The 20,440-nt window shown below is 49.0% G+C and overlaps 1 protein-coding gene across 5 annotated transcripts; it reads right to left on the reverse strand.

The window, feature by feature from the left end:
• Positions 1 to 2,544: 2,544 nt before the first annotated feature.
• Rab36 (RAB36, member RAS oncogene family) lies at positions 2,545 to 19,467 on the reverse strand. Of its 5 annotated transcripts, none has more exons than XM_008833753.2 (11): positions 19,199 to 19,467; positions 16,956 to 17,045; positions 14,197 to 14,288; positions 12,118 to 12,183; positions 10,622 to 10,723; positions 8,278 to 8,342; positions 6,820 to 6,871; positions 5,807 to 5,888; positions 5,318 to 5,408; positions 4,400 to 4,497; positions 2,545 to 3,931 (listed from the first exon to the last, which is right to left on the reverse strand). In XM_008833753.2, exons 2-11 carry the CDS (start codon positions 17,022 to 17,024, stop codon positions 3,926 to 3,928), a joined length of 723 nt encoding a protein of 240 aa, XP_008831975.1. In that variant the 5' UTR covers positions 17,025 to 17,045; positions 19,199 to 19,467; the 3' UTR covers positions 2,545 to 3,925. The 5 variants fall into 5 exon arrangements, with proteins under 5 accessions (XP_008831975.1, XP_008831972.1, XP_008831973.1 ...); XM_008833750.3 differs by having other exon boundaries at positions 4,372 to 4,497; XM_008833751.3 differs by lacking the exon at positions 19,199 to 19,467 and adding an exon at positions 18,161 to 18,214 and having other exon boundaries at positions 4,372 to 4,497.
• Between the last annotated feature and the right edge of the window lie 973 nt (positions 19,468 to 20,440).

Below are 20,440 nucleotides of genomic sequence, written 5' to 3' on the forward strand. Positions count from 1 at the left end.
TCTCTCCAGTGTGTGTGAAACTTAACCAATGAATTTAACCAATCCTCTACCTCTACATCCAGCTACCTAGATGTTAGGTAACTATAGCTATAGTGTCTCCTGGCTTAAGATACTCTGGGTTCCTCTGAAAAATGGTTTGTCTGGAAATGGTTTCCATCCTCTGGCTATAGTGTGACAGATGGGTCCTTATGGCCTCCAAGCTGAATCACTGCTGCATGACTTGGGGAGGACTGTTTGACATCATGGGGACACGGAGATCAGGTTGTAATGTGGCAAGGCTTGGTTGGGGGTTCTGAGGAGGGCCAGATGAAGTTGTGTCACACAAATAATTTCCTTTTCAGGTTACAACCTTCGGTGACAGGATACTGGGAACACTTGCCTGGTGTGCATGTGTAAGAGCCCCAAGGCTAAGGCCACTGGTTCATGATCCTGCAAGGACCAGACCCAAAGCTGGGGTGGGCCAGAGGCAGGGGAAGCTGCTCAGGTGTGTCTGGCTTTTTAGAACACTGTCTTCTCATCTGTTAGGGGCCAAGCTGGAAAGAGTCTTTAGCAAGCAGAAGAGACAAACAAAACGGGTGGGCAGAAAGCCAGGGAAGGAGTCAGAGAACTGGGAAAAACACAGCTCTGAAGCACCATGACAGGATCGCTCACCTGTGCCTTGGCTGTGGAAACGCCTTGGCCTGCAAACGCAGGCCCCCAGACTGACTCTGTCCTAGAAATGTACTATTTGAAGAGACTATCTTTGTATCCAAGGAAGAGGTGGAATGACATGGAAGCAATGTGCTTTGCTATGACTTGCTTTTCAGGGCTGGACATTGAACCCATGGCCTTCTATGTGCTAGGCAAGCACTCAACCGCTGAGTGATACTCCCTAGCCGACTTACTGTGGTTTGAATGTCTCCTTCAAACGCCATTGAAACTTAATTCTAAATGCAACAGTGTTGGGAGGCAAGACCTAACTGGAGGTGCTTTAGGCTCCTGAATTAAACTGTCGTTTGTCAAAAGACAGTTTGTTATAAAAGCAGACTGAGGCCCCTCTTCTTTATTCAGTGCCTACTCCCTTGTCTGTACGCTACATCAGAATGTGGCATGGAACCCCTGCCGGATGCCAGCCCCCTTCTCTTGGACTTTCAAGCCACCAAAAACATAAGCCAAAGAAACTTTTACTGCTTATGACTTACTAAGCCTGTAGTATCATAGGATTGTAGTCACACAGACATACTAAGACAACATTGTTAGCCAACAGCCTAGATCCCTTGTTTTCCCTAGTATGCTTAGTCTCCATCCTCCCAGGCCAAATATTGAAATTGGAGAGACCATTGTTGTCAGTTAGGACCCACAGAAACCAGCTGGCACCCTGTGGTGGGCAACACAAGTTGAATTTAATAAAGGACAGTTTAAAGAGATGTGGGTGCATACAAAGTAGTGTACTTCTAGCTCTGGAGCTCATGACAAGAGGACACAGCATCTCCTTCTTCCCCCATCACCACCATCCTAGGACCTGAAGGGCCAAGGAAAGGGTGTAGGTCACCATTGCCAGCTACTCCCACACTGTAAAGAACTCTGCTGTACCTAGTAAACCCAGGCCTCCTGTGGTGGTTTGAATGAGAATGTCCCCCATAGGCTTCAAGTATCTGGACATTTTGTCCCCAGTTGGTGGCGCTGTTTTGGAAAGGTTTTAGGAGGTGTGGCCTTACTGGAGGAAGCACAACACTTGGGGTAAGCTTTGAGAGTTCTTCAGCCTTGCCAGATCTCCAGTCTCTTTCTGCTTCCTGTGCCTGCTGGAAGATGTGATCCTTTGGTTTTCTGCTCTGGCCACCTCTGCTGCCATGCCTCCCCCGCCATTATGCCAAATAAACTTCGGAACTGTAAGCCAAATAAACTTTCCTATACGTTCCCTTGGCCTTGGTGTTTTATCACAGCAATAGAAAAGTGACCAATACACCTCCCTACTGTACAACACTGTAGCCTGTGTCCCAACAGGCTATGTCTTAGTAGACCAAGGCAGGGGCCAGAGTCTGGAGAAGAGCCCACCAAGACCCTGTGTAGAAATTCTGAGTGTTCCACTGAAGCATCATGAGTGAAAGCTAACAGCTGGGCACCAACTAGTTGACTGGTGGATGAGGGGGTCATATGAACATCAGTACATCCACACTAAGGAAAACTGCAGTTGCTGAAGTATTTGAAGGTTTGGCATGCACCCATGGTGGGAGCTTGGGACAGACTATTGGGCAGGCAGCTTGTCAGGCAGTGTGCACAGTACAAGGACACTCTGGAGAAATAAGGCAACAAACATGGGGGTTTATACTTGGGGGGCGGGAAGCGGACAACACAGACGGCATTTTGTCAACTGTTGACCTACTTACTTAAGAGTGCAATTGACTTGAGGACTTCTCTATATGTTCTATTTATTTTGCACTAAACATGGAAGTTCTGCAATCCCAGAACTCAGGAGGGAGCAGCAAGGGGATGCTGGAAGCTTGAGGCCAGCCTGGGCTACATAGTGAGATCCTGTTTTGAAGACAGAAAAAGTAAGAGCTAAAATATGGCTAAAGAATGTTGGTATTGAACAGAAAAATATGCCAGTGTTCTTTGATGTCTGGCCACTGCTGAGCTGATAAACACTCATGAGAATGTGTGGTATGCTAGGCACTTAGAGAAGGTCACTGACCAACATGGTGCCTGCAAATGCTTACCATCTATAAGATGATGCTGAGTATGATGGTGAATGCCTGTAATCCCAGCACCTGGGAGGTGGAAAAGTGAATTCAGGGTCATGTTCAGCTACATATAGAGTATGAGGCCAGCTGGGCTACATGAACTTTTTTTTTTTTTTTTTAAATGCAGCAGCTAGGGATGCCAGATGTACCCACCTGCTTATGACAGGAGGAAGGCAGGGACACATGGGTAAAGGAGTATGGGGCAGTTATTAACAGTGAGGTGGGGTCAGGGGAGACCCTGTGGACTTGGGTAGGGGCAGTGCTCCTGCTCATGACATGTAGAGAGGGTTAGGCATGCTAGTCTCTGGAGGTCCCACAGCCTCCAAAGATATGTGGATACCATTACAAGAGTCCTGAGAGACATGCAGGCCAGTGGGAGAGACATGTGGAAGGTCAGTGGGCATGGGCATAGGTGACAGCAAAGGGCAGCATCAGGGTCAGGGGACTTGGAATTGCCTGAGGGGCATGGCAATCTTCAGCTCTCAGCAGAGTCAGGATAGTTCATCTTCAGATGGGCCTGAGTTACTCCTCTTCACCCACTGGCCTGCAGGGCAGGACCATGGGGGTCTCAGAGATGGAGGCAGGACTCTGCCAGAAGGGGCCAAAGATATTTTCTTGTCCATTGTCCTTATCAGCAGAGCTCAGGAGTCCTCAGTCTGTGGCAGAGGGACAGCGGATAGCTAGGTTTGAAGCTCCAAGGCCTAGAACTCTACATCCTGGTGATGAGCAAACTAAGGTTTTTCCATTACATGCCAACTCTGACAAGTCTTGGCTGCCTGGAACATGGAGATGAGGATTCTGAGGCTTTAGTTAGGATTGGCAGGATAGAGCTCCAGGGGTAACTGCTGAAATGGGCCATGGCGAGGGATGTGGGCCAGCTCTCAAGTGTCCTGAGTTTGCAGCCCTTGAAGCCTCTTGAGGCCACAGTGACTGTCTGATGACCATGTAAGTGGGACTCAAAAAAGTAACTCCCGCCAGCCAAGCAGTATGATAGAGCCCTAGTAGCCAGTGGCTCTGACCTGCCAAAGAGAAATGGCTGAGCCCTAGAGACACGGGCTTTCCCCAGCTTGAGGGTGTACACACTGCAGAGCTCCATGTCACCCCATGTATATACAGGGAGTAGATGCCTCTGATTCTGGCTTCAGCTTAGCAGCAGCCCAGGCCAGGGGGCCTCTTGTTCTCCTGGGTCTTGGGTGAATGTCCCTCTATTTCTGCAAGGACAGGAAAAGAAAGGTGGTATCAGCGAGGCAGTCTACAGCTGATACTGGGCAGGGGCCACCATACCCTGAGAACTGGGGCCCTGAACTTGGTCCCATGAGCTTGTCCTTTGGGGCCTGGACAACCTGGTGCAGCTGAGAGACCCAGGGGACCTTTTGGGCTGTGGCATACAGTGGGCGAATTGGGAGTAAAGATACATCTACAGAACAAGATGCCTAAACCTAGCCCAGGAAGAGGCTGTCTAGAGGGCAGGGAGGCCAGGGAGGGTATCTGAGCTGGCAGGTGGGGTCATACAAGCTGTAGGCCTGAGGTCTAGTAACAGCCTAGAGAAAGTCCCAAGAGGACAGCAAAAGGTGAAAAATTAAATACAGTGGTTATGGACTCCTGGCCTCCAGCATGCTCCTCAGTCCTACTCAGCCCTGGCTGTACTCACGGATTAGGTCTCCATTGCCATCGCTGACCTGGGGCCGGGAGCTGGGCCTCTTCTCCAGGTCCTGAAGTACAGACTGCTCAAATGCCAGGGCAGCAACACGGCTGAAGAATGCCTTCACATTCTCTCCTAGGGGCCACAAGACAGTCATGACCCAGGTGTAATCTGTGGCAAGAGCTAGGGCAGCCCATCCTCAGGCTAGCTGTGGCCCCTTTAGAGCTCTCCTGATAGTCAGTGACCATGTGAGAACATAAGCTGCCACCCGTGGGAGGGCAACACAGTGCTGTGTACCAGCCTGGCTTCCTACCAGGCTCTGGCTCCCCATCCCTACCCTGCTGCCCCAGGCCACTACTCCCTTAAACCTCTGAGCCTTCCTTTCCTAGGACCTATTCTCTCAATCAGTTGCTTCTGAACTTGCAAATGCCAGGACAAGCAGGTCTTGAATGTGTGCTGTCTCTATTTGTGTGCTGCTGGCCCTTAAGTGGAATCTGTGTGCATCTTCCTACAGGTTCTAGCACCCAAAGTGAACACTACAACTGTACCTAACAACTGTACAACTGCACAGTCCAGTCCTATTTGGCCCATAGTGACAGCTCAGTGAACCTGCTGTTGCTCTGATAAAGGAGGGAGGGAGCTATGGGATAGATGGATATGTTGGGAAAGACCAGCAGATGGCTCCAGGCATGGGCACTGCCAGGTACTGATTTATGGTGATCTAGAGGTGGCACTTCGTCTCACCTCTTACCCAGTTATGGCCAGATAGACACTGTTTCTGTTTACCTGACACTAGGACTACTGGCCTGATTCCCGAGTTCTCGCAGCCTTTGGGTCTCCCATGTGCCAGGCAGTGTATGGCCTTTCATTTCATCTCCCCAAGAGCCTAAGTTTTCAAAGTTTCCTCTTTGTACTAATCTTTCAGCAACAGATATATAGGGACTGCATTACTCACCCGTCTTGGCTGACACGGACCAGTACTCGGCCTGCATCTCATTGGCCAGGTGCACAGCCTCTGCTTCAGCTTGCTCACATGCTGCCCCTGACTGGGAGAAGCAGCCTAGCTGACCCAGTTTCCTGGCCCTCCTTGCAGGGAGCCCCTAGGATGGGCAGCTGCCTGCTTCCCACAATGCCACCTCCCTCCCCACCCTGGCTTTCTACTTCACCCCAAGCAGGTAGTGATGGTGGGGTGTCCCAGTGCAGAGATGTTGCTTGCCCTAGGCTGACACTTTAGTGGTCCTCAGGCAAATCTGAGTACCAGTCATCCACCATCATAGGGGACAGCAATGGAGTTTCAGTCCCCTCTTCAACTCCACAGCCTGTAGTCTCTGAAGTCTGATGCAAGGCATTTAGTACCACTCACTGCCCCTCAAACGTGGGCTCCAAGTGCAGGCATTTTCTGGAAAGCGACTCTGGGCTGAACCTCCAGCTTCATTCTGCTCACCATAAGATCCTTCTTGGTTCCCACGAGAAAGATGAAGCAGGTGCCTGCCTCATTCTCCCTCAGTGCATCCTCTAGCCACTGCCTGGAATGTAGAGTGAAGACAAGACTTGTACCCTGAACTGGGAGATGTAAGGAGGTAAAGGGAAGGCATCCTGGCCAACCCTGACTGAGATGCTGGGACTGGGTCCAGAATGGCCTCAGTGGGACCAGAGGAGCCTGGGGATACAAAAGCACTGTTTTGGGAGAGGTGAAGACTCTATCTTCCTACTAGTTGAGTCTTGCTCTTTACCTGAAAAAATCATCCCCATCTCCCTTATAGGGTCCGGAAGACGCTGATGTGAATGCCCCAGACAAATGTGGGAGAAAGAGGGGCTTTGGTTCACTGGCTGTATGACTCCTTGTAAAAGCAAGACGACCTCCTGAAATTGGTCCTGTTGCCTTTCTGCCTAATACAGTAAGTGACAAATTCATGTTCTGTCAGAGAGGACTAGCTATAAAACTATCAGGGGTCAAGGTAAAATGAATTTGGAGGCCCCTCATTCAAAATTAAGACTTCTAACATGGTGTCAGGAGGACGTTATAGCCAAGTGTGGCCCTTCAGCTAATGCCCCTGAGCAGCAGATGGGGACAATTCTTGAGGGATAAGAGAGGAACTGGGGGCCTGGAGAGATGGCTCAGAAGCTAAGAGTACTGGTTGCTCTTCCAGAGGGCCTGGGTTCAGTTCCCAACACCCACATGGCAGCTAGCAACTGTCCATAACTCTAGTTTTCATGGGCATTGCATGACATGGGTGCACCTACATGCATGCAGGCAAAACACATAAAGTAAAAATAAATTTTAAAAAAGGGGGAACCGGACAGTAAGTGGAGTGTGGAAGTTGGTTCTGATAAGTGAGCTCTGTCACTGCTCCTACCATTGAGGGCCAAGTTCAAAGGCTGAAGTTTGGGAGCCCTTCCCAGCAGCTTCCTATGTCTAGGTGTCATATAGGAGTGGCAGAATTTGGGATTACTTGCCTGGTATGTTCCAGAGTCTGCACGTCAGTGAGGTCAAAGGCTGTGATGATCACTGGATACATAGGGAAAGCCAACAGTCAATCAGCAACAGGCAGGATCAATAGTGTGACAGGGTAGGGGGGTGGCTAAGTACCTTTCCAGATCATAAGAACTAAGTGCTTAGCCTTGAGCCCCAAAGTAGGGAGTAGGGAGGAGACTCTGTGATTGCCCCTGGAACCTGCCCTCCCCACCATCCTCCCAAACCTGTACCTACCATCCCAGACTGTGGCAAGAGGGCCACTGCCATTACTGACATTTATGGCTTAGCAGTGGAGAACCTGTTTCACTATCTGTAAAATGGTGAGAATGATACCTGCAGCTGTCAGGTTGCTATGAAAATAAATAAGGGCCACTGCTTTGAAAAGCTGTTCATCTAGAGTCTGACCCTGATCAGGAAACTACTTGTATGAAAACTGCTTGTATGGAAACTATTTTTGGCAGGTGGGCAGAAAACTAGAAGATGTCTGTGGTCAGCTCCTCTCTTCATTGGTCCTGCTAGTGGATTTCTGGGGTCCATGGAGGGCAGTGGTTCTCGAGAAAAAGACCACAGAAGGATAGTCCAGGCAGAGGCCTTCTCTCTACTGCCCCCTGGGGATAAGAGCAGGATGGACAGGGCCTTCCTGGCTGAAGAGCCAGAACAGAGGACACTGGTGAGCGCTATTTGCAGAAGTGTGCCAAGTACCACACAGCACTGGCTTCAGGGAGGCAGCAACCCCTCAGAAAGAGAGGTCAGGAAAAGCGATGACTACAGGAGGCCACTGTGGACATGGCCAGCTGTATCTTCGCCCACAGCTAAGGTACATATGGCTTATTTCCTGTTTTGCTTCTTGTAAACTGGAATAATGAAACTGCGTGATTCGTACACCACTGCTGAGAAGATGTAACTGTGCCTTACTATGAGCTTGGTTTGGGTTTCCTGTGACAGTTCTCCCATCTTCTACTGGATTCCATTTCCATCTTCCTTGCTGGGGACTTTATGATGTCATCTCTGTTGACTTTGAGCCCTACTCAGCACCCAGGCTGCCCCTGGCCATGTTAGTAGTGGGGGCCTGCTGGATACTACCTGGGACCTGCCAGTCCTGAAGGCCCACCTTTCAGTCCTGTCTGCCTTGCCCCCTCTGGCTAAGACAGGACAAGCATTTCCTAATCTTCACCTAGAATATGATGCTGTCCCTCTTTATCTGGGAATGCTGGACAAGAACGCTCCTCTCTGAGCTGAAAACGGGCTGGCACACTTAGCACCTGATACCACAGGCTCCCTATGGGTGTGATTGCCAATGCGAGCCAGGGCCCATTCTTCTAGGCAGCTTCCCCATCTCCAAGTGCTGGGTTGCTATCTTAGTGGTTTATGGAGGACAGAAAAGTAGTGTCTGTGCAGAGGACTTGGGCTGAGGGCTCTACCATCATTCAGCTGCTCACCCTGGGCACCCCGGTAGTAGGCAGATGCAATACACTTGAACTTCTCCTGTCCGGCTGTGTCCCAGCTGTGAGGCAAAGAGAGAGAAAGGAAAACAGTGGTGGCAAGTTAAGCAGTCAACAGTATTCAGAGCTAATAGACTAATGAGATCATGGGAAGGACACCTTAGGACCTACACCAACATGCCAGCCACACACGGACAAAGGGAAGTACATTATCCCTCCTAGGTTCTTTACTAGGATTCACAGTGCCAACAAGGGAAAGAGTATAGCATTGTAAGCTCCACTGTCTAGATGAATGAAGATCTAGCTCAGTCCCTCTGATGATGACATTTTAAAGGAGCATATGTTCTATGGCATGAATGGTACTGGACATGCGTGAATGGGACATTGCTTCACCTTCAGCACAGTAGCTCCCCACTGGGGAACTGGAATTAACAGGAACATGGTTTGCATCCCTTGAGTGACTGATCAGTTTGCTCTGGCTCTCTGATGCAACTAACTGAGAAGGACATAAAAGTTGAGCCCTAGCTCCATGGAAAAGAATGTAACAGTAGATTAATCATGTCTGTCATGGGTACAAGATGGAAGAAGGGAGGTGACATACTGAGATCTACTTGTATGGGTTTAAAGCAGGTGGGCAATATGCAGGGATGAGCCTGAAACCCAATCCCCAATCCATCACCTTTTAAAGCTGGCAGATCAGGGCTGGAGAGATGGCTTAGTGGTTAAGAACACTGGCTGCTCTTGTAGGGGACCTGAGCTCAGTTCCCAGCATCTGCATGGTGGCTAACAACTGCCTGTAACTTCAGTTCCAGGGGATCTCACACCCTCTTCTGGCCTCCATGGGCACTGAATGACTTGGGTGCACTTACATATAGGCAGGAAAAACATTCATACACATAAAATAAAAATAAAATTAAAAAAAAGTCAACAGATCAAAATTTGATTTTCTTTCAGTAAACTAAGGAAACTAGCCACAAATGTGACATCAATGATCTGAAGTTTTTTCAAATGATTTAGCATAATGTAGACTCTTTGGTTATAGTCCTTCATTAGTTCATTTGTATTTTCTTTCATCTCTGAAAGAGATTCTAGTTGGGAAGTTGGGAGTGGGCCTGGAGAAAGGGTCAGCTAGGTGGTTAGCAATAGCCTCAACATGAAACACTGATAGTCTGTGGAAAGACAGTGCCCATTTTACCCTGGACTCCATTAGATACCACCTATAGCCACAAAGGAGTCCAGTTGCTGGCCACTCTCTACACAGCTCCATCTGGACTGCCCCACCAGACTTTGTTCTCCCCAGCTGTTCAGAACCCTCAGTTCTACAGCCCTGTATCTTCACAGCATCTTTTGCTCTGGACTGATCCTGTCCACCCTTGGAATGCATGTGTTGTCCTCTGGCTCCAGGATTACGCTGGGGCACTGTCTCCATGAGATGGGAGCTGATATAGGATCCACAGGCTCAGCCTAGGCAGGGCGCATAGGAAAGAGGACTAAATCTAGGGAGGAAGGCAGGGAAGGGGAAAAGGACAGAGGCTGGCGAATGCCAGTAGGCAAGAAGAGGGCAGTGGTTGCTAAATAGAACATCAGGGAGGAAGGGAGGAGCCTCACAGTAGAGCACAAGGGTCCCGGTGCCTGAGCAGGCCTGTAGGAGCCTCGGGGAGTGGGAAAGGGGAGGTCCAAATCAATACTTTCATTAAGGTGGGAGATGGTGAGTCCTCGGAAGACCCTGAGTTAACATGACAGAAGGGGAGGGGTAGAAAACAGTGGGTCACTGTGAAGCAAAGGCATGGGGCTGGCAAAGGAGACAGGCAGACAGAGGTGGAAGAACAATAGGGGCAGACAGAGTTACATCTCTACAGGGAAGAGGTAGGAGGAGGAAGATAAAAGTACCAGGCCGAAGAAAGGGATGAGGGCAGGGTGGCCTCCAGCAGAACCCTACTTACTAAGGTTAGCTAGCACACAAGGACCGACTTCAGTCCTATTTTATAGCTGAGGATCGTGGCTCAGAGGTTAGCAAAGATTTGTCAGAGGCCACCCTGTGGCTTATGGGGGTCACAGGAAGTTCAGGTGGGGAAGGGGGATAAGCCTTAGTAAGAAGCCTTCAGGGAGGGGATTGATGGGTGTGCAGGTCAGGCTGTGAAGACCCTCCCCAGAGCTGACAACATTAGGCAACTGTGAGGACTCAGAGCATCCAGGTGCCCAGAAACTATGAAGCCTGGTCTCTTACAATCACCCAGGGCCCTATTTGACTAGACACATGCTTTCAGAGTACCATGAGACACAGAAGAAGAGCTGGCCAAGCCTTTTTCCCAGAGAACTGGCATCAAGATAAGTGACTTACATCTGGAGGCTGAAGGGAATCCCTGCGATCTCAAAGCGCTCGATTTCAAAGTCTACCCCAATAGTGGCCTTGTAATCACGGTCAAAAACATTCTTGCAAAACCTGTGGAAGGTAAGGAAATCATCAGAGAGGTCTCCTGTCACACACAAAAATGGATAGAAACACTCATGACAGTGCAAGTCTAGAGGAAATAAAATGCACCAATAGATAATCAAGTGCTGGTCCACAGAGGCTGTGCATGGACAGGCATGGCGGCCAGCTTTCTAAAACCAGAACAAACTCCTGGGATGATCGGAACTCATGAGAGGTTTGTTTGGGCTCACAGTTTTAGAAGTTTCAGTCCATAGTTGACTAGTCGTTTCGCTTTGGACTAGTGGTGAGGCCACATGTAATGGTGACAGCATACAGCAGAGCAAAACAACTTCCCTCATGGTCAGGAAGCAAAGAAAGGGAAGAAGGAGCTGGGGAACACTATCCCCTTCAATGGAAACCCCCCATGATTTAAAGACCTCCCACTTAGACTCTACCTTTTAAAGGTTCTATTGCCTTACAATAGTGTCACAGGCCCCAGCCTTCAACACATGGACCTTTGAGAAACACATACAGCAACAGGGCATTTTGGGGAGCCAGGCATGGTGGTGTACACTTGTAGTCCTAATGCTGGATAGACTGAGGCAGGGGGAATATAAGTTTGAAGTCAGTCTAGGTAGCAAAGCCCTATCTTAAAAAAAAAAAAAAAAGAATTATGTAGGGGAAGAGAAAATACAGCAGCCCAGAAGGCAAATACTATAAGTATAAACAGTGAGAGAAACTGAGAGCCCATTCCCAGGGAGGGCAGTGCAGAGGCCAGCCTGCAGCCTGAGGTTCCATGGGGACAGTGTGACAGATGCCAAGTATCTAGGATGCTCCACAGTCTGCGAATCACCCTGACTCTCTCTCCCTCCCGCCTCTCTCTGGCCTCTGGCTCTCATGTGTGTGCTCCACTATCTGCCAATCACCCTGACTCTGTGTGTGTGTGTGTGTGTGTGTGTGTGTGTGTGTGTGCCTGTGAGTGTATGCGTACCTGTGAGTGTAGAGATTGACATAGGGTGTCTTCCTTACCTGCTCTCTAACTTGCTTTTTGAGACAAGGTCTCTCACTGAACTTGGAGTTCACAGATTTGGCCAGACTAGCCAGCAAGCCCCAGGGATCTTCCTCTCTCTGTTTCCCCAGTGTTGGAAATACAGCATGTGCTGCTATACCCAGCTTTCACATGGTGCTAGGGATTCAACTAAGCTCCTCACGCTTATGTAGCAAGCACTTTCCTGGTTGAGTCAACCTCCCTAGCTCCAGATTTCCCTGTCTCTAGCCACACCCTTCAAATTGTTTCCCAGGCTGAAGCTGTGGTTTTTGCCCTCCAGCAGTCAGGCTATCTGGGCCTCCTAGGTAAAGGTGTGACAACTTGGTGCTGGGAGGTGAGGCCAGCTTGGCCGCAGGAGGAGGGTGACAGGACTTACCTGTGGATGAGGCTAGTCTTTCCCACATAGAGATCGCCAACAACTACGACCTTGGAGAGTTTGAGCCTGGAGGAAATATGTCTGTATCATCCTAGAGAATGGTCTCCAAAGTGTCTTCAGCACACCCAGGTCCTTCCTCCCCTGAGCTCTCTGAGCCACCCTTCAATCCCATATGCAGGAAGGCTCACCCTGCTGAGCCGCTCCTCCTTCTCCAGTCCTGGGACTAGGGGAGAACTTAGATTTATCTGCGGACTCTGCCACCCCTGGGGCTGTGCCCTAGACTCCTAGACTCGATTTGGCCAAAGTCATTGTCCTGAGAATTAGCAATGGGCATGAAGAGAGGCTCTGCCCTCGGCTGAGAGGCAGAGAGAGCTCAGTAGAAACTGAACATCAGATGCATCCAAACCGGTGGGCAGGCGCTGCACTGAGGATGCAGACAGGGGAACCATGTATAGGAGACACTGTTGCAAGGTGCAGAGTGGCAGCCTGCACCCCTACTTCTACACATTCTCTGGGCTGTGCACCTGTATGGGCTCAGCTCATTCCAAGAAGACACTCCCTGACCACTAGCACCTGCTTACTTGGAGGTGTCTGCAGGAATGAGGTAGGCAAGGGGTATACCAGGGACAGAACCCAGAGTCTGAACATCTGGGTTTGTGGCTTGATAGGCAAATTGACTCCATTGTTCTTAGGCTCCTTGAGTTGCTTCCACCTTCTTTCTGCTTATGTGCGCTGTACCTCAGGCAGCAGCAGCTCTGGGACTGTTGACAATACTTTTAAGAGTTTCTGGGCTGGTGAGATGGCTCAGTGGGTGTTTGTTACCAAGCCTGATGACCCGAGTTCAATCCCAGGATTCACATGGTGAAAGGAGAGAATTGATTCTTGTAAGCTGTCCTCTGACACATGTGGACCATGGTATGCAGTACCACTACCTCAATAAATAACTCTAATAATAAAAAAGAATTTGTGCAATTCATCTCAAAGGACCTCAATGTGCAAACCGATTATCTTGAGTCATTGGCAGGCACTTCTTGTGTTTGCAAGAGACACCAGTGTGTCAACTGGTGACCAGGGGTTTACAGTGTATCTCACAACATTTGTCCAGGTAGGGGCTATGTCTGCCCTGCTCCCTGGCAGCCCTCTCACTCTCAAACAGGCTGGCCTTGATTCTGTGTCTCAGGGAAAGGAGTAACAGTACTTACTGCCAATGTCATATAGAGGGTACCCTTGATACCTCAGTTTCCCTATCTCTGGTGTCACTGCAAAGGGTCAGGTAGGTAATTTGCATGAAGCACCTGATATGGAGTAGCACTCCCTCCCTATGTGAACCCATTACTTTCATCCCTCAAGCACAGCCACTTATGGCCATTCTGACCTGAGCCCTCCCTTTGTGCAGACCTTCTCTTGTGATCTCACCACATCTGTGTGACCTCTGTGAATTCAGCCAACTCCTTGAGCTGACTATGACCTCCTCAGCATGAAGGGCAAAAGCAGACCCTTATTCCTGTTTGTTAAAAGAAGACAGGACTGTTACAAAATTCTTGTGTCAGTGGTGACAGGTGCTGCTGAGGCATAGACAGGGCAGACACAGCCAGCCCTGACCCTCAAGGGCTAGCTCTGGGGAGGAACCCAGACAGAAACAACAACAACAACAACAACAACAAAAAAAAAAACCATAGCTACTTCTATAACATAAGATTTTGGGGATAGCACATAGGAAAGGTACTATGTGGAGCCTGTCCAGGTCAAGCCAGGGCAGTGACAGCAGGTTAGAGAAGTCTCCCAGAGGAGCTGACACACAGAAACCTGCAGGGAAGGAGAGGGGATGAAAGGAACATAGATGGTTCAGAGAGAGGGATTGGATTTGTGCTGAGATCTCCCCTAGGCTGAAAAGTTACCTGTATGACATACTGAGAAAAGGGGAAGTTGTTGGTACAGCAAAGCCAGATTTAAAATACGGGTGAAAGGCTGCACCGGGTTAGTCTGTGTGCTCCATTTGCGCATGTTTTCATTCACACATGCCTTTGCATTTCCATTCCTCCTGGCCATCTCTCCCACATCCTCATCCTGTGTGCTCACCCGACAGTCCCCGTGTTTCTGCGCTGGCAGGCTGTGCTGACCTGCCCGTGGAAGTGCTCCTTGAGCTGCAGGCAGGCATCAGGTGTGTACCACTACAAAAAGACAGACAGAAAGGCAGACCTGCAGAGCTGCAGCTTGTAACACAAACTAGGCATCACAATGCTGATACCCCTCCTTCTCTCCTGAGACTTGAGGCAGTCTCATTAGCTTTCCCTGTTCGCTGTCACATCTTGCAGGCTATGAGGTAGGAAGTGCAAGTCAATTTCCCAGAGGGGAAAGTGAGGCACAATGGGAATAACTTGTCCCAGGACACACTATGTAGGCTCAGTCTGACCTGGCTGAATGAGTCCTCAAGGTGTGACTCTTGAATGTGCAAGATGGACTTGGTCAGCTATAGCCTGTGACCTTGACTGTTGCTGCATGTGGGGGATCTTACCTTCTATGAACACAGGGCAGAATCCCTAGACAGACTCCCTGGGGGCTCGAAGCTCTGGAGCCAAAGGTGGCTGGGTCAAATCCTAGTTCCACCATGCCCAACCATGTTGATGTCAGGCAACTTTCCCTATCTCTCTGAACCTCACTGTCCTGCTCTATAAACGGGGTCTTTCGTCCCATGAGACCTAGACTGTTTAGCTCCAATCCCACATCCTTTCCTTTTGGCTCCTGAAACATCAGTCTCTATCACCTCTGGTTACCATGGTCACGCTCCATAGGGAAAATAATGGCCTAAACTCACAATGAAAAATTGAGGGAATGGTCCAAGATCTGAGGTACAAAGGCTTTCTCTTTCAGTGTGTGAAGAAGGAACTTGGGAAAAGATGAAGAATAGAGAATAAGGAATGGCCATGACCCCAAATACCTATAGCCACCTTGTTCTTCCTTACCGACCTTGGCAGAGATCCAAGACACAAAAGTCCATTGGGTGGACAGGTCTCCCTTCACATCTGTCCAAGTCACACGAAGGCAACCATGGACAACAGGGTCTTAATGTTACCTTCCAGAAGTATTTTTTACTTTTTTTTTTTTTGATCTTTTTGAGACCCTGTAGCCCCAGCTGTCCTGGAACTCACTATGTAGACCAGGCTGGCCTTGAACTCACAGAGATTCGCCTGCCTCTGCCTCCCAAGTGCTGGGGTTAAAGGCGTGTACCACCAAGCCCAGCCTTTAATAATATTTTAAAATTTATTTGTATTTTGTATGTGTGAGTGCACCCATGTCATGCAATGCCTATGGGGGTCAAAAGAGGGTGTCAGATCCCCTGGAACTGGAATTATGAATGTCAGCTACTATGTGGGTGCTACAAACCAAAACTCTGTCCTCTGCCAGAGCAGTCAATGCTCTTAACCACTGAGCATCTCTTCAGTACCCCTAATCTCTTTTCTTGCACACATGGACATGTGATACGTACACTTGGCCATGCACAGCTTTATTCTTTGCATTTACCTAACAATTTACTTGGCTCTCCTTGGCACAGGAAGAGGTGCCTCAGTCCTCCTGTGATGAGAAGCAGCATCACCTCTTTCACCAGCCTCCTCTCAGTCATATTGATGCCGAGTCTGACCTGCTCTTATTGCTACAATTCCTGGCCTTTTACATGCTCTACTCACACAGAATATATGCAGAGTGAATTCCTAGAAATGGGATGGCTCCATCAGGAGGCAAGGACACCTGCAATATTGGTAATACTGTCCCCCTGTCCCATATAAAGGTTGCTTAGCCTTCCCCTCCACAGTTAACATTAGATTGTAATATAGGTAGGAGTTTTCATCTTAAACTGAAGCCAGAATAGCAGTGAAGAAAGCCCAGGATTTGGGGACCAGAAATTAGAATACTGATTTTTGCTCTTTTTAAAAAAATTTATTTTTATTTTATGTGTATACATGTATGGTCTTCATGTAGGTAAGTGTACCCTTGTCGTGCAATGCCTGCAGAGGTCAGAAGAGACTGTCGGATCCCCTGGGACTGGAGTTACAGACAGTTGTTAGCTGCCATGTGGGTGCTGGGATTTGAACCTGGATCTTCTGCAAGAACAACCAGTGTTCTTAACCCCTGAGCCATCTCTCCAGCCCAATTTTTGCTTTTTTAGATAGGATCTTGCTATATAGACCAGGATAACCTCAAACTCACAATCCTCCTGCCTCTGCCTCCCAAGGTATGGGACTACAGGTGTGTACTACTACACCAGTAAGTTTTTCTTCAGTGCTACAGATGAAACTCAGGGTTTTGCACATACCAGGCAAGTGCTTTGTATCTCCATCCTTGGGAGTGCTAACAATAATGACTCAGAAGACTTTCCACCTACCATGAGCTGGGTAAGCACCTAGGGTAAGAGTGTTATCTTCATGCAACATCAGCTCCTAGAGGTTGAGTGACTTGCCTATAGTCACAGCTTAGTGACAGAATCAAGATTCACATTTAGCGCTGTCTAACTGGCTCATAACTTCTATGCCGCACTGCTACTGGGTGTCGCTATTGGCCAACTTTGGGGAACTTAACGCCTAGTCTTTCAGCTTCTCAGAGAAAAGACCAACCTCTGGGATTCCAGTGCTTGATTTCTGTGAGAGAAGAAGGCATGTTGGTAAAAGCTGAATATGGCAGTAGGGTCAGAACAGCAGTTCAGACAAAAAGGGCTGGGAATGGTGGGCTACATGGTGAATTCCAGACTGGCCTGGGAGACACAGTTGAGACCCTTTGTCAAAGAAAGCCAGATCAAATAAGAAAACAAACAACAGAAAAAAAGTGTTTTAATGATTCTCTACCTTAGGGAAGCTGGTGATGATGCGGTCCCGGCTCACTGGGGGCCCCAAGGGTGTCAAAGAGGACCTCATTTTTCCAGTGTCCTGTAGGCTCTATCAGGAGAAAAAAAGAGTATTAAAAATTATAAGAGGCCAGCATTTTAGACTAGCAGACCCCAGTAGAGCAAATCAAACCAGAAGAGAACATGCTAGGTGCCGACCGTGTGATCAAACTAAACTCTGAATGAGTCAGTTCTCCAACAAAACAAGAGATTCACAGCAATCAAAGAGGACCAGCTGAACTGAGCCAGCATGAGTAATCCTATAAAGAAACTTTGAAACAACCAATTTGCCTTTTGTTCTGTTACTACTTTCCTTTCTTTTCTTTTTCTTTTCTTTTTTTTTTTTTGTCTACCCATCCAATCTCCTAGCCAGGTGTAGTGGTAACTAACACAAGCTTGCAATCCTAGAACTTGGAGAGCAAAGGCAGGAGGATGGTCGAGTTCTAGGATGGCTCGGGCAACATAGTGGGACTGTCTCAAAGAAATCCAACCAACCAACCAAAAACATCAGAAGACTCATTTTATTTTATAGGATGGGGTTGCCCAATTCTAGAATCATATATAAAGCCAATTAAGACTAAATTTACTGTTATTTGTCCTTTGGCAAAAATTAGGTAGCCATACAAATCCTCAAAATGTACCCGTGTTTTTACAAAAAAAAATATTTATTTTTTGTGTATTTCATATATCTTAATCAAATTTAGATCCCCTCTCACTCCTCGCCGCCCCCAGCCTCCCCCAACAGAATTCAGGTATTCTGTTATATATGTTAAGTCCTATCTGGGCAAGCATTTCTTTTTTTTAATTTTAAATATTTTATTTATTTTTTTATGTGTATCTGTGTATTGCCTGCATGTAGGTAAGTGTGCCCGTGTCGTGCAATGCCTGCGGAGGACAGAAGAGGCTGTCAGATCCCCTGGGGCTGGAGTTACAGGCAGTTATTAGGTGCCATGTGGGTGCTGGGATTCGAACCTGGGTCTTCTGCAAGAATAGCCAGTGTTCTTAACTGCTGAGCTATCTCTTCAGCCCCCTGGGCAAGCATTTCTATCCAGGTGTCCATTGGTGCAAGTTCATCCACTGGAGTTTAGTCAACCTATCTAGAGACACTCCCTTAAGGAAGGTCTACTCTCCCTCAACCCACAGTAATCATTTGTCAGTAGTTCTTACCTAGGGTTGGGTCCTGCTGCCCTGCTCTATGCTGAGTTTTAGTCTGATGAGTCAGCATGGGTCTTGTGCATGCTATCAGCATTGCTGCAAGTTCCTATGAACAAGTTTCTCATCAGTTTTCATCACTTTAAAATCACATTTAAGACTGAGCATGGTGGCACTTGCCTTTAATCCCATCACGCAGGAGGCAGAGGCAGGCAGATCTCTGTGAGTTCAAGACCAGCCTGATCTACATAGCAAGTTTCAGGCCAGCCAGGGCTGCAGAGTGAGACCCTGTCTCAACAAAACAAAAACAAAAAAGCATGTTGACACATCCCTTTAATCCCAGCACTCAGGAGGCAGAGGTAGGCAGGTCTCTGTGAGTTCGAGGTCAGCCTGGTCTACAAAATGAGTTCCAAGCCAGTTAAGACTATACAATGAGACCCTGTCTCAAACACAAAAAACAGGAAACACCACATCTAAGCCTCCTTCCTTAACAGCAATATTGGGCTGAGGTCATTTCAGTCTGTACACAAAATAGTGTGGGGGTGTCCAGCTTTACCCTACCTTGCCTGGCGTGGGGGGAGAGTCTCTCCAACAAGTGTCTAAGAAGAGGCAGGGGCGCCCTCTGAGTTTACCAACTTGGGGTGAGGAAGGAAAGCAATCACCAGTGAGTCACCACCCAGGTGGTGGAAGTGTGTCTAAGGATGGAGGGCTCTGAGCGGTCTGGGGGCTTTAGGTTTCAGTCCTTTTCCCTGAAAGTCTTCACCCCACCCAGGGTCTGGTCAATCAAAGCTATTCGACAGCTCAGCAGCATATCCTTTCCTCATCCTATGGTGGCCCTGACCCCGGCCAGGTGTCCTCCTCATCCGGCCCTGCTTCCTCCCAAGGCCTGGCCCAGGGTGCGTGCTCAGGACGCGAGGAAGTCCAAGGCTGAAGGCCACAGCCTGGTTACGGGCTGGGAGGGCATGGGCACGCACCCGCGACCATCTCCTCCGGGACGTGTCCGCATCATCCAGCGGACCTAGGGTCGCACCGTGAGCGGGCGAGTGGACTCACCCTGGCTGCAAAGACTCTCGGTCCCGCCGCACGGGCGCCAGCGATCACCACAGCAACGCGAGCCACGCGGGCCTCGTGGGACTGGCTCGCAGGGAGCAATCCGTACGTCGGGGGCGGGGTCTGGACCCTCCTGTCCTTGGCAAGAGGGCGGCAAGCAGCCGGCCCCAGGCGATCACCATAGCAACGAGAGCCTCCCGGGGGCACCGCCTGCTTAAGAGACTTCCGGACCCGGATGGCCCCGCAGGATTTACCATGACAACCCGACAACCCGGGAGAAGATGAATAGGCGGGACGGGGAAGGCCAGTGGGTGGAGCCTGGTCTTTGAAGGTGGAACCTGGGTGTGTGATGGGGGGTGACCGTAAAGAGTTTCTCGGCCGGCTCACTCTGGCCCCCTGGGCTGGTGGGGCTGTGGACAGTCACGGGAAGAAGAGATCCTGCAGTGGTAACGGAGACTGGAGTTGTGCATCCTACCTGCGGCAACGGATGGACATAGTTCAAGCCTAGCGTCTGCCTGATTACATCATTCTAAATAATGCTCCCTGGAAATCATATGCCTGGCTTCTGGAGCTCATGCTGCAAAATTAATTTGTTTGATTAATGGGTGTTTAAAAAAGAAAAAGCTTACTCGAGTTACTGATCCCCTCTGAGCTAGTTTCTGTTGGAAATTGAAGTGTGTGGGGCTAGATGGTTTCCAGGGGCCCTTATGAAACAGTTATCAGATTTGGGGAGTTCCAACATTCCCAACTTTGACTCTACACCTTCTCCTTTTTTCACAAACAAGGTAACTAAAACTCACATTCAGAGGATTTGTTAGTGAGTTAGAACTAGAATTGGAACCCAGATTTGTTGACTTCCAGCCCCCAGGTGTTCACAGCACCACCTTCTCCTCCTTCTCCTTCTTCTTGTTTGAGACAGGGTCTCCCTGTAGCCCCAGCTGAGCTGGAACTCACTATGTAGACCTGGCTGGCCTCTGCCTCTGCAAACTGGGATTAAAGGTGTGCACCACCATGCCTGGCACACAGCACCTTCTTAAAATTAGGGTGCTCTGGGCTAAAGAGGCCTATCAAGGTCTGGACCCTCTGAAGGACAGCAGCAGGTAGATTTCTCACTACAGTATAGGAGCCTTGCTACACAGATCTATTTCAGTCATCTTTAATGCAACAGGAAATGTGCTGGAGGCTGATGCCTATGTTAAGGAGTTCCACTGCTAAGCAGGCCTCAGACTTAACAGGTAAATTTAA

The sequence above is a fragment of the Nannospalax galili genome, unplaced genomic scaffold (genome assembly GCF_000622305.1).
Source record: "Nannospalax galili isolate Female #2095 unplaced genomic scaffold, S.galili_v1.0 scaffold1497, whole genome shotgun sequence".
NCBI classification, from domain to species: domain Eukaryota; kingdom Metazoa; phylum Chordata; class Mammalia; order Rodentia; family Spalacidae; genus Nannospalax; species Nannospalax galili.

What these genes read in the sequence shown, in the direction of transcription:
- Rab36 (XM_008833750.3), bottom strand. Translation starts at nt 17,024, where the DNA reads ATGAGGTCCTCTTTGACACCCTTGGGGCCCCCAGTGAGCCGGGACCGC. An exon ending in GTCCGTGTCAGCCAAGACGG is followed by an intron (nt 4,498 to 5,317) that starts GTGAGTAATGCA and finishes TGTGGCCCCTAG; the next exon opens with GAGAGAATGTGAAGGCATTC. An exon ending in TGGCAATGGAGACCTAATCC is followed by an intron (nt 3,932 to 4,371) that starts GTGAGTACAGCC and finishes CTGTCCTTGCAG; the next exon opens with AAATAGAGGGACATTCACCC.